Source organism: Salvelinus alpinus, chromosome 12 (genome assembly GCF_045679555.1).
Source record: "Salvelinus alpinus chromosome 12, SLU_Salpinus.1, whole genome shotgun sequence".
Taxonomy (NCBI): domain Eukaryota; kingdom Metazoa; phylum Chordata; class Actinopteri; order Salmoniformes; family Salmonidae; genus Salvelinus; species Salvelinus alpinus.
Window position 1 is genome coordinate 38,579,307 of NC_092097.1, and position 12,509 is coordinate 38,591,815.

A 12,509-nucleotide genomic window follows, 5' to 3' on the forward strand; every position below is an offset into this window, starting at 1 on the left:
AGTTCCCAGATCCTCAAGAAGTTCTACAGCTGCACCATCGAGAGCATCCCGACCGGTTGCATCACCGCCTGGTATGGCAACTGCTCGGCATCTGACCGTAAGGCGCTACAGAGGGTAGAGCGTACGGCCCAGTACATCACTGCGGCCGAGCTTCCTTTCATCCAGGACCTATACACTACTGTAGGCAGTGTCAGACGAAAGCCCAAAGAATTGTCAGACTCCAGTCTGACAAAGCGCCAAGCGCCAAGTCTAGGAACAAAAGGCTCCTTAACAGCTTCTACCCCCAAGCCATAAGACTGCTGAACAATTCGTTAAATGGCCACCTGGACTATTTACATTGACCCCCCCCCCACATTTGTTGACAAGGTTTTCCCACCTTACCATTCAAAGCACTTTCCTTGGCTATGTTTGGAAGTGTGTGATTTTGTGTGTGCAGAAAGAGTGAGTCTATAAAAAAAAGTGTGTTTGTAAGAGTGTATGTGTGTGCGCCATAGAGAAATAGTTGGGTGATCGGGTCTCTGTTTGTGTCTCTGTCCTTGTCGCTGCCTCTGTCTCTCGTATCACATACAAACTGCAGACCCTACCCAATGAAAGCTAATTTCTGGGTATCGTCTGGCCCAGTGGGTTTACTGTGGCACTCAAGTTACATTTTTTGTCCCGAAAACTATATTGATTTTGTGAAACAAGAGAATGAACAAAAACAGTAATCCAAAATCAAAACCGGTTAAGTCTTAGTAAAACATGAATACCTTTATTAAGTCAATAAGAAAGCCCTGTAAAGGACATCAAAACACCAAGGCCCTTAGTCAATACTAATACCAATACATGCAGTAGGCCTACATGTCTTTCATATCATAAATCTCAATCATAAATCACAACAGTTACATGCCTACTCGAGTTAGAGCCGGAACACAGAGATCTGAGCCAATGGCATTTCTCTGAGGCTCATATGTTGTCAGACAACGTAAATTATGGCCAGAACCACCATTCGTCCATCATTTCTTTCTGACCGTCAAAAGTTGACATGAAGTTGACTTTGAACATGCTTTGAACATTCTATTTCTAAAGTTTAGAAAACAACTTGTCCTGATATGGAGATGTATGATAATGTCCTTTTGAATGATATTAGTAGAACAAACTAAACCAAAATAAACTTGGTGTGCCTTTGTGTCTCATAACCCTCTGCTGCCCCTTCTTGGTAAGATTGGAGAATTGCAATGTGATGCTAAAGTTAGGACTGCTGCTTTGTCACTAGTTATCACAGCCACAGAGTCAAAATTGGCTATATTGTCAAAATTAATGAAAGCAAAAATGTGCTTCTCAGTCTTCATTTAAGGTTAGGGTTAGGCATAAGTTTAGCAGTGTGGTTAAGGTTAGGGTTAGATTTAAAATCAGATTTTTGGCAGAGAAATTGTAGCTCAGTTGGCAGCGCTTGGCACGATTCCCAGGACAACCCAATGTATGCATGCATGACTGCAAGTCATTCTGGATAGAAGTGTCTGCTGAATGGCTAATATATTATAGAAATAGGTGGGGTTTAGCCATAATTATGACTTTGTGGCTTTGGTAACTAGTGACGATCAAACTGCTACCCTCCATTCAGGAAATAGGGGAGTTGCAGATGTGTACTGGAAATGCTGCATTCCAGTGGTGAGATGGTTGTGTTACACCTTGATGGTGCTGTAGCCTGGTGGTGAGAGGGGAGTGTTACACCTTGATGGTGCTGTAGCCTGGTGGTGAGAGGGGAGTGTTACACCTAGATGGTGCTGTAGCCTGGTGGTGAGAGGGGAGTGTTACACCTTGATGCTGCTGTAGCCTGGTGGTGAGAGGGGAGTGTTACACCTTGATGGTGCTGTAGCCTGGTGGTGAGAGGGGAGTGTTACACCTAGATGGTGCTGTAGCCTGGTGGTGAGAGGGGAGTGTTACACCTTGATGGTGCTGTAGCCTGGTGGTGAGAGGGGAGTGTTACACCTTGATGGTGCTGTAGCCTGGTGGTGAGAGGGGAGTGTTACACCTAGATGGTGCTGTAGCCTGGTGGTGAGAGGGGAGTGTTACACCTTGATGGTGCTGTAGCCTGGTGGTGAGAGGGGAGTGTTACACCTTGATGGTGCTGTAGCCTGGTGGTGAGAGGGGAGTGTTACACCTTGATGGTGCTGTAGCCTGGTGGTGAGAGGGGAGTGTTACACCTAGATGGTGCTGTAGCCTGGTGGTGAGATTGTTGTGTTACACCTTGATGGTGCTGTAGCCTGGTGGTGAGATGGTTGTGTTACACCTTGATGGTGCTGTAGCCTGGTGGTGAGAGGGGAGTGTTACACCTTGATGGTGCTGTAGCCTGGTGGTGAGAGGGGAGTGTTACACTTTGATGGTGCTGTAGCCTGGTGGTGAGATGGTTGTGTTACACCTTGATGGTGCTGTAGACTGGTGGTGAGAGGGGAGTGTTACACCTTGATGGTGCTGTAGCCTGGTGGTGAGAGGGGAGTGTTACACCTTGATGGTGCTGTAGCCTGGTGGTGAGAGGGGAGTGTTACACTTTGATGGTGCTGTAGCCTGGTGGTGAGAGGGGAGTGTTACACCTAGATGGTGCTGTAGCCTGGTGGTGAGAGGGGAGTGTTACACCTTGATGGTGCTGTAGCCTGGTGGTGAGAGGAGAGTGTTACACCTTGATGGTGCTGTAGCCTGGTGGTGAGATGGTTGTGTTACACCTTGATGGTGCTGTAGCCTGGTGGTGAGAGGGGAGTGTTACACCTCGATGGTGTTGGCCATGCGCAGACAAAGGACTGAGTCGGAGGGGACATCCCCGGTGCTGATCTCATTCCCATCCAGACGCACCGTCCTCAGTTTGGAGAAGTTAATCACGTCCACGACACTACAGAAACTACCCAGGGTAAACTCTACAAAGAGGGAGGGAGAGAGCAACAGAGAGGGGAAGGAGACAAGTGTGGGAGAGAGCCAGCGAGAGAGGTAGAGACAGAGAGAGATATTGTTTACATTCTGGCATTCAAACAAATTCTGGCATTCAAACAAAGAGCAAATGTGTTTCTTCAACTTCTAAGTGCTGCTGTAATCACGTCATTAGACTCTGGACGTGTCCTACCTGCAGCAGAGTGTAAGGGCATCTGTGCACCACAGCCACACTATGCTGCACAACCACATGACGTGTCCCAAGCACCAGAAGCCTTACTGTAACTTAGCTTCCCCCCAACCTCAATGGAGCATTGTCATCATGGACTTCAATGGAGCATTGTCATCATGGACTTCAATGGAGCATTGTCATCATGGACTTCAATGGAGCATTGTCATCATGGACTTCAATGGAGCATTGTCATCATGGACTTCAATGGAGCATTGTCATCATGGACTTCAATGGAGCATTGTCATCATGGACTTCAATGGAGCATTGTCATCATGGACTTCAATGGAGCATTGTCATCATGGACTTCAATGGAGCATTGTCATCATGGACTTCAATGGAGTATTGTCATCATGGACTTCAATAGACAGCCAAGATGTTGTGTGCTCATACATGTGCATGTGTATGTTCTGCTTGCATGCAAACATGCATACTGTATACAGTTTAAGGATATGATATGTGGTTGCTGTTGATCCTCAGGGGCCTCCGTAGTTCATGATGAGATGACTCATAAATTAGTTTTGATTATGCTTAATTAGGTTGTCAGACATCACTAATTACACACACCTTTGATGTGGTTGGCCTGTAGGTAGAGGTGCTCTAGCGTCTGGCTGACGGGGGGGATCCTCTCCAGCTGGTTAAAGCTGAGGTCCAGCTCCACCAGGCCAGTCACGTTGAAGGTGTTGGGAGGGATGCCCTTGTCCGTCAGCTGGTTGTGGCCCATGCGAATGTATTGCAGCTGGGAGAACTTGCTGAGGAATCCCTCTGGGACAGCGCTGATGGCATTAGACTCCAGGTACAGCTGGTGGATGCGCTCTGGGAGGCTGTCTGGAACCTGGGGGGGTCAGTCAGTCAATCAATAGATCACTTGATCAATCAATACAAATGTATTTATATATTGTGTTTTTACAAAGGTATTTTTGACTAAATGCTTCACAAAGAGAAGACAGAAAAGTGAAAAGCACACACACACACACATACACACACACCATTTACATTATGGTACCTTTTTCAGCTTGTTGCCGCTGACGTCGAGGAGTGTGAGTGAGTTCAACCCCCTAAGAGATGTGCCCATCTCCGTCAGAGCGTTGTCATGGAGATACAGGATGGTCAGGTTGCCCATGCCCTCCAGGGCCTCTGGCGTAATCTAGGCAACCACAACAAAATAAACTTTATTGAAATGATTGCATAAAAACAGTGATGAAGCCCAGAACGCTTGTGGTCTTTCCAAGAGTGTGTTTTTTTACATGCCTCTTTGACACTTGATTGAAAAACATCTGGATGCACTTCACAATCAAAATAAAGACTGAATAAAGATGAAGAAGAATACAAGTGTTTGAAAGTGCAGCGGTGATGAAGGGTCTGAATGATGTCGTTACCTTGTTGATATTGTTGTTGTTGAGTCTGAGGTCTCGTAGTGAGCGTGGCAGGTTGGGGGGAACACCAGTCAGGTTGTTATGTTGTAGGTACAGACGCTCCAACCCTTGCAGCTTGGCAAACGCCTGGAATACAATGATGATGAAATTATGTTATAATCTATGTATTGATTGGTTGATCGAAGCCTAGTGTAGTGTAGTCTAGTGCTGTATTGTGACGTGCAGTGACGTGTCATGTTATATAGAGTAACCTACCCTCTTGCCGATTTTGTCTGTAGACAGCGCGTTGTGATGCAACATGACCCAGACTAGGTTAGTAGTGTTAGCCAGGGCGGAGTCTGGCAGGGCGGTGATCTCGTTGTGCTGCAGGTACAGGTACTTCATCCTGGAGGGTACTGTGGGCATGGCTGTTAGCCCCCGTCCGTCACAGTACATAGCGATGGGAAAGGAGGGCGGGCAGTCACACTCATCAGGACACTCCCCCCCGGTGGTGTCGGCCAATAGGGAGCCCTCGTTGTAACCGCGACCATGCAGGGCGGACAGCCAGAGAAACGGGTCCTGCCTGTCTGGCATGGCGACGGATAGCGGCATGATGCATGCCAAAAGGAACACGCACACACCACGCATGGTCACACACACGCAGGAAAGAACTCACACACAAATCTGCTGCAGCTAAGAGGAGAGAAAGAGAGGAGACTTACCCAGTGTTCAGAAATGTGAGTTAAACCTACCTGAACATCCTGGGAAATACTCCAAATGACAGTGGAAAAATAATCATCAACCAACCTGACCCTACTGTATAAAAAAGGGCCCCATAGAAATGAGAGAACATTGTATAGGACCCACTCTCCCATTGGCAGTTGAAACTCATAAATTACCATCAAGACGTTTCTCTGCCCCCCTTTGTAAAAACAACATAATGCATTCCTGCTGCCAGAGCTTTAGTACATAATGTACTCCTGGAATGACCGTAAAATGTAGATGCTAAACATCAAAACACCATAACCAAAGAAAAACCCAAGTCAAATGTTATCTATCAAAATGTAATCTATCACCACATAAAAAGAGAGGAGAGCTACAGGGGATCAATTCCATGAACAGCACACACACACACACACACACACACACACACACACACACACACACACACACACACACACACACACACACACACACACACACACACACACACACACACACACACACACACACACACACACACACACACACACACACACACACACATAAAACAGATATGAAAACAAGCCAAAGAGCAGCTGCCCATCCAAACAGCAGGCACTATTGACTCAACACTAGATATACTGCATGTTAAATACTGTACGTTACTGCAGGGGCTATATTTAAGGATCTTTCTTCATCAGGTAATGGATCCACAGAGGAGAATGTAAAAAAGAGAAGAATGTACACTCTTAGAAAAAAGGGTTCCAAAAGGGTTATTTGTCTGTCCCCACAGGTAGAACTCTTTTGGGTTCCATGTAGAACCCTCTGGGAAAAGGGTTCTACAACCCAATAGGGTTCTACCTTGAACCAAAAAGGGTTCTATCTGGAACCAAAAAGGGTTATCTGATGGGGACAGACAAATAACTCTTGTACAGCTAAACTTGTTTCACACAATTCAGTCCCATTCAAAATCATATTTTGTAACCCCTAACCCTAAATCTAACCCTAACCCGTACTTTTACCCTAACCCTAAATCTAACCCTAACCCGTACTTTTACCCTAACCCTAATCTTAACTCTAACCCTAAAACCTAATCTTAACCCTAACCCTAATCCTAGCTCCTAACCCTAACCCTAATCCTAGCTCCTAACCCTAACCCTAAAACTAACCCTACTGTAGCGCCTAACCCTAAACCTAATTCTAACCCTAACAATAATTCTAACCTTAACCATAAACCCACTAGAAATAGCATTTCACCTTGTGGGGACCAACAAAATGTCCCCAGTTGGTAAAATGTTTGTTTGTTTACTATTCTTGTGCGGACTTCTGGTAGTTAAACAAGTCCACACACACACACGTCCACACACACCCATACAGTATTCATGCACACACACACAAACACACACACAGAAAACACACATACAATGCTCATGCACACATGCAAACACACACACCTACCTACCTGACCAGTGAGAACCAGTACCTCTTGAGTCCCTCTTGAGAGGCTGTGCAGGACTGAGAGGGTCTTTGCCAAACACTTTATGAAAACCTCTCTCTCCTTCACTTCCTTCCCTCCTCCATCCCCCTCTCCACCCATCCATTCCATTCCTCTCGACCCCCCCCCACTCTACTTTTGCTAGCGTCCCCCTGCCTTTTCTTTCCTCCCTCACCCTTTCCTGTTACCACACACAACCCTGCCCATCTGCTCCCTCCTCTCCTCTGCTGAGTGTCTCTGTTCTTGTCTCAACAGGCAGAGTGTTTGGTTGTTCAGAACATAAGAAGACGATCGCTGAAAGAAGCTGAATACTGTATTTGGAAAACACATTCAGATGCTGTACTCTACTGAGTCTGCAAAGCTGTTCAACCATGAAACTCAATAGAAACTGAACAAAATTAAGCCTGGCGTAAAAGCATTCCTAAAAGACCACAGTATTGTCCTTCTCCTGAATCTCTTTGGCCTTTCTCTACTTTCCTCACTCTTCATATCTCTCTTTCCCTGCCAGGGCTCTCTTTATCTCTCTCTTCCCCTGTCTGCCTCTCTGAATCTCTCTCTTCACCTGTCTACCTCTCTTACCCTGTATGCCTCTCTTTATCTCTTTCTTTACCTGTCTTCCTTCTCTTTATCTCTCTCTTTCCCTGTCTGCTAACATTATCTCTCTCTTTCCCCATCTGCCTCTCTTCCCCGTATGCCTCTCTGAATCTATTACTTCACCTGTCTGCCTCTCTTACCCTGTAAGCCTCGCTTTATCTCTCTTGTACCCTGTCTGCCTCTGTTAGTCTCTCTCTTTTTCCCCTGTATGCCTCTCTTTATCTCTCTTTTTCCCTGTCTGCCTCTTTAGCTCTCTCTTCACCTGTCTGCCTCTCTTTATCTCTCTCTTCCCCTGCCAGCCTCTCTTTATCTATCTTGTTCCCTGTCTGTCTCTGTTTATCTCTCTTCTACCCTGTCTGCCTCTATTTACCACTCTTGTACCGTCTGTCTCTGTTTATCTCTATTTCACCTGTCTGCCTCTCTTAGTCTCTCTTTTGTCCCTGTCTGTCTTTCTTCATTTCCCTCTTTACCTGTCTGCCTCTCTTTATCTTTCTGCCCCTGTCAATCTCTCTATCTGCCTCTTTGTCTATCTGTGCCTTTCTCTGTGCCTCTCTCTATCCATCTCTCTTTTCCCAGTGGAATCCTGCTGGTTTTGATGAGAGGAGATGGGATGGGCAGCTGTTAGGAAATCAAAAACAGAGAGGGAGAGGGAGAGGGAGAGGGAGAGGGAGAGGGAGGATAGATGAGGAGAAGGGAGACGATGATGAGAGAAGAGAGCAGACAGTAGACACAATATACATAGGATATATATATAAAAAATGATCCTGTTTTGCATGTTATTTTGACATGAATACATGTCACATATCAGTTCGCAGACAATGTAAAAAAAAATACAATAATTATTGACTTAATAAAGCCGCATACCCTCATGGTCTCTTTTTTACGTTCTTGAGTAAGGCAGCTCTCCAAAATGCAGGTGTTCCAGCCTGATGATGCCCATCCAAGAAGGCTCAAGGTCATTGGCCACAGATAAAATGATGTCAAATCACATTATATCTACTGTAGCTTTGATTGGACTGATCATGTCGACATCATACTTTCAAAATCTTAGCTAGCAAGCTAAACAATCAGTTAACATCATGAATCACAATCTGCAATCCATGGGCAAATCCTTTTCAATCCTTGTCATATGAAGAGAAATTATAGATAAAACGTATCGGTGCTCATCGGCCATTGGACATAAACATTACACAACAAGCTGGTCATCGCAAATTCAACAATGAGTGGTTTGGAAGGAGTCAGTGGCTAACTGCAAGCATTCACATTCAACACCATGGGCCAGAAAAGGTTGAATACATTGGCCATGCTGTTAATCCAGTATGATTTCTGCCGTGGAAACTTGGAACTGGAAAATCTCAAACTTCAGTGAGTTCAAGACAATTGAGAACTCTGAGAAAAACTAGCTACTATTGGGAAAATACATTTTGAACGGTTATCCAACTCGGAATTCCAAGTCAGGAACTTGGGCCTCTTTCTAGAGCTCCGAATTGAAAATCACTGACGTCATGATTCGACCTTGTTAGGTTTTTTTGTTTCCATTTGTCTTGAAAGCACCATAAATCCAGAGAATGCCACACTTTGATGAAAAAGTGTGGTGATAAAATTTGCCCAGAAGAAGGACTGCTGCGCCACCTTGCTGTTCGAGTCTGCACAGCACAATTGTGAGTCAAAAAATGTATTCTATGCTGCTGCATAAATTATGTAATATGCCAGGGATATATTTATACTGTAGCTAAGCTGTTAGTAGTCCATGTGCCTCACCCTAATAATTTTGTCCCTTCCCCCTCATAAGTTAGCCTACTGTTCTGACTTGGTGGTGCACATGTAGCCTATAGCCTGTTTTAGAGAAATGTCCTCATCAAATATTGCAAGAGCTTTCGTTGTTTGTGTATATGGCCCTTTTATTTATCCTACGGTTCTGGCTTGATGTACAGGGAAATTGCCCATGTTCTGAATTATATCGCTGTACATTTCAAAAGTGCTGAACAAATAGTTACAGTTGAAATCGGAAGTTTACATACACTGAGGTTGGAGTCATTAAAACTTGTTTTTCAACCACTCCACAAATTTCTTGTTAACTCCACCCTGCTACCATGAAAACACTCTCACCCTGCTACCATACAGCAGGTAAACGCAAGTATTTCCCGTGACTGTGCCTCAAAACCAAATGTCTACATGGCCCACAATTCCACCCTGGACTTGAACATCCTTTACGACCAGGTCCACCTATACAAGGCAGCAGTGCCCACCTTTTCCCGGAACCTGAAGGACATCGACCTCAAACGCAGCCCCAACACCTCAAGAGCTACAGATCAACAGACACCCTGTCCAGACCAGCGAGACACTCTCCCAGACCCCCCCCCCCCCCCCCCCCCGGACCTACACATAGAGGACCCACGTCGAGAGGACCTATATCCAGACCACAGCACCACCAGCCACATCCACAACCCAATCAACACCCCCTCCCAAGTCAACCTTGCCCAAACCCCATTTAGGCTCCCTCAGATCAGACCTATGCCCCTCCTGCCCACCCCATGCCCCCAACTCCTGCAAAGAGGGCCTCAATATGAAAGTCACACATACGTCCAGACCGTGAACAGGCAAACAGGCCCAACCCCCACTCTTACACTAGCCCAAGCCAATGGCATGTACCAGATGCTCAGCAGGCTCTGCTCAGACTTACTGGACTGAGGCCAAACTACACGACTAACAATATTGGACATTTTGTGAAACAAAGCCTTCACTATCTCATCCTGAAATATCCAAGGCCTGAGGTCATCTGCCTTTGGCCTGAAGAGCAGGAACCTGGACTTTATCAAAGAAATCAGAAATACAGACATAGTCATCCTACAAGAAACATATAGAAGAGATGGAGCCACTGGTTTCCCTCTAGGTTACAGAGAGCTGGTAGTCCCATCCACCAAACTACGAGGTGTGAAACAGGGAAGGGACTCAGGGGGTATGCTAATGTTCTATAGAGCTAACTCACGCTATTAAATTAATCAAAACAGGAACATTTGACATTTGGCTAGAAATTCAAAAGGAAATGATCTCAACCGAGAAAAATGTCCTCCTGTGTGCTACCTATATCCCACCACTAGAATCCCCATACTTTAATGAAGACAGCTTCTCCATCCTGGAGGGGGAAATCACTAATTTCCATGTCCAGGGTCTATGGTGACCTAAATGCCAGAACTGGACAAGAACCTGACACCCTCAGCACACAGGGGAACAAACACCTAATTGGAGGCGACAGCATTCCCTCCCATATGCCCCCCTCGGCACAACTATGACAACATAACCAATAAAAACGGGTCACAACTCCTGCAGCTCTGTCGGATGCTGGGTATGTACATAGTCAATGGTAGGCTTCGATGGGACTCCTACGGTAGGAACACCTATAGCTCATCTCTTGGCAGTAGTACTGTAGACTACTTTATCACTGACCTTAACCCAGAGTCTCTCAGAGCGTTCACAATCAGCCGACTGACACCCCTATAAGACCACAGCAAAATCACAGTCTACTTGAACAGAGCAAAACTCAATCATGAGGCATCAAAGCCAAAGGAATGGAATAATATTAAGAAATGCTATAGATGGAAGGAAAGTAGCATGGAAACCTACCAAAAAACAATTAGGCAACAACGAATTCAATCCCTTTTAGACAACTTCCTGGAGAAAACGTTTCACTGTAATAGTGAAGATGTAAACTTGGCAGTAGTATACCTAAACAGTATATTTGACCTCTTAGCTTCTCTATCAAATCAAAAAATGTCAAACCGAAGAAAATGAACAACAATGACAAATGGTTTGATGAAGAATGCAAAAACCTTAGAAAGAAATTGAGAAACCTATCCAACCAAAAACATAGAGACCCAGAAAACCTGAGCCTATGCCTTCACGATGGTGAATCACTAAAACAATACAGAAATACACTACGGAAAAAGAAGGAACAGCACGTCAGAAATCAGCTCAGTGTAATTGAAGAATCCATAGACTCTAACCACTTCTGGGGAAATTGGAAAACTTTAAATAAACAATAACACGAACAGTTATCTATCCAAAAGGGAGATGTGTGGATAAACCACCTCTCCAATCTTTTTGGCCCTATACATGATCAAATACAAATCTTAGAATCAACTATTAAAGACCACCAGAACCCACTGGATTCTCCAATTACCTTGAATGAACTACAGGACAAAATACAAACCCTCCAACACAAAAAGGCCTGTGGGGTTGATGGTATCCTCAATGAAATTATAAAATATACAGACCACAAATTCCAATTGACCATAAACTCTTTAACATCATCCGTAGCTCTGGCATCTTCCCCAATATTTGGAACCAAGGACTGATCACCCCAATCCACCAAAGTGGAGACAAATTTGACCCCAATATCTACCGTGAGATATGCGTCAACAGCAACCTTGGATAAATCCTCTGCATTATCATTAACAGCAGATTCATTGAAAACAATGTACTGAGCAAATGTAAAATGGACCTTTTACCAAATGACCATATAACACACCACGTATTCACCCTGCACACTCTAATTGACAAACAAACAAACCAAAACAAAGGCAAAGTATTCTCAAGCTTTGTTGATTTCAAAAAAGCTTTTAACCCAATTTGGCACGACGGCCTGCTATACAAATTGATGGAAAGTGGTGTTGAAGGAAAAACATACGACATTATAAAATCCATGTACACAAACAACAAGTGTGCAGTTAAAATTGACAAAAAACACACATTTCTTTCCAACGGGACATGAATGAGACAGGGATGCAGCTTAAGCCCAATCCTCTTCAACATATATATCAACAAAACGGCGAGGGCACTAGAACAGTCCACAGGCCTCATAACTCGGCCTAAATATTACCGCCTCAGGTAACTTCCACAAAGCTGTGAACGAACTGAGAGAGAATTCAAGAAGGGCCTTCTATGCCATCAAAAGGAACATCAAATTTGAACATACCAATTAGGATCTGGCTGATAACACTTTAATCAGTTATTGAATCCATTGCCCTTTATGGTGGTGAGGTCTGGGGTCCGCTCACCCAATCAAGAATTCACAATATCTGCAAAAATATCCTCTGTGTACAACGTAAAACACCAAATAATGCATGCAGAGCAGAATTAGGCCGATACCAACTAATTATCAAAATCCAGAAAAGATCTGTTTAATACTACAACCACCTAAAAGGAAGCGATTCCCAAACCTTCCATAACAAAG

The 12,509-nt window shown here is 44.7% G+C and overlaps 1 protein-coding gene across 3 annotated transcripts; it reads right to left on the reverse strand.

Moving 5' to 3' along the window:
- Positions 1 to 724: 724 nt before the first annotated feature.
- On the reverse strand, positions 725 to 6,773 carry fmoda (fibromodulin a). 3 transcript variants are annotated; one of them, XM_071336180.1, is made up of 6 exons: positions 6,650 to 6,773; positions 4,762 to 5,178; positions 4,510 to 4,632; positions 4,137 to 4,277; positions 3,698 to 3,965; positions 725 to 2,891 (listed from the first exon to the last, which is right to left on the reverse strand). In XM_071336180.1, exons 2-6 carry the CDS (start codon positions 5,131 to 5,133, stop codon positions 2,740 to 2,742), a joined length of 1,056 nt encoding a protein of 351 aa, XP_071192281.1. In that variant the 5' UTR covers positions 5,134 to 5,178; positions 6,650 to 6,773; the 3' UTR covers positions 725 to 2,739. The 3 variants fall into 3 exon arrangements, with proteins under 3 accessions (XP_071192281.1, XP_071192282.1, XP_071192283.1); XM_071336181.1 differs by having other exon boundaries at positions 6,646 to 6,708; XM_071336182.1 differs by having other exon boundaries at positions 6,671 to 6,693.
- Between the last annotated feature and the right edge of the window lie 5,736 nt (positions 6,774 to 12,509).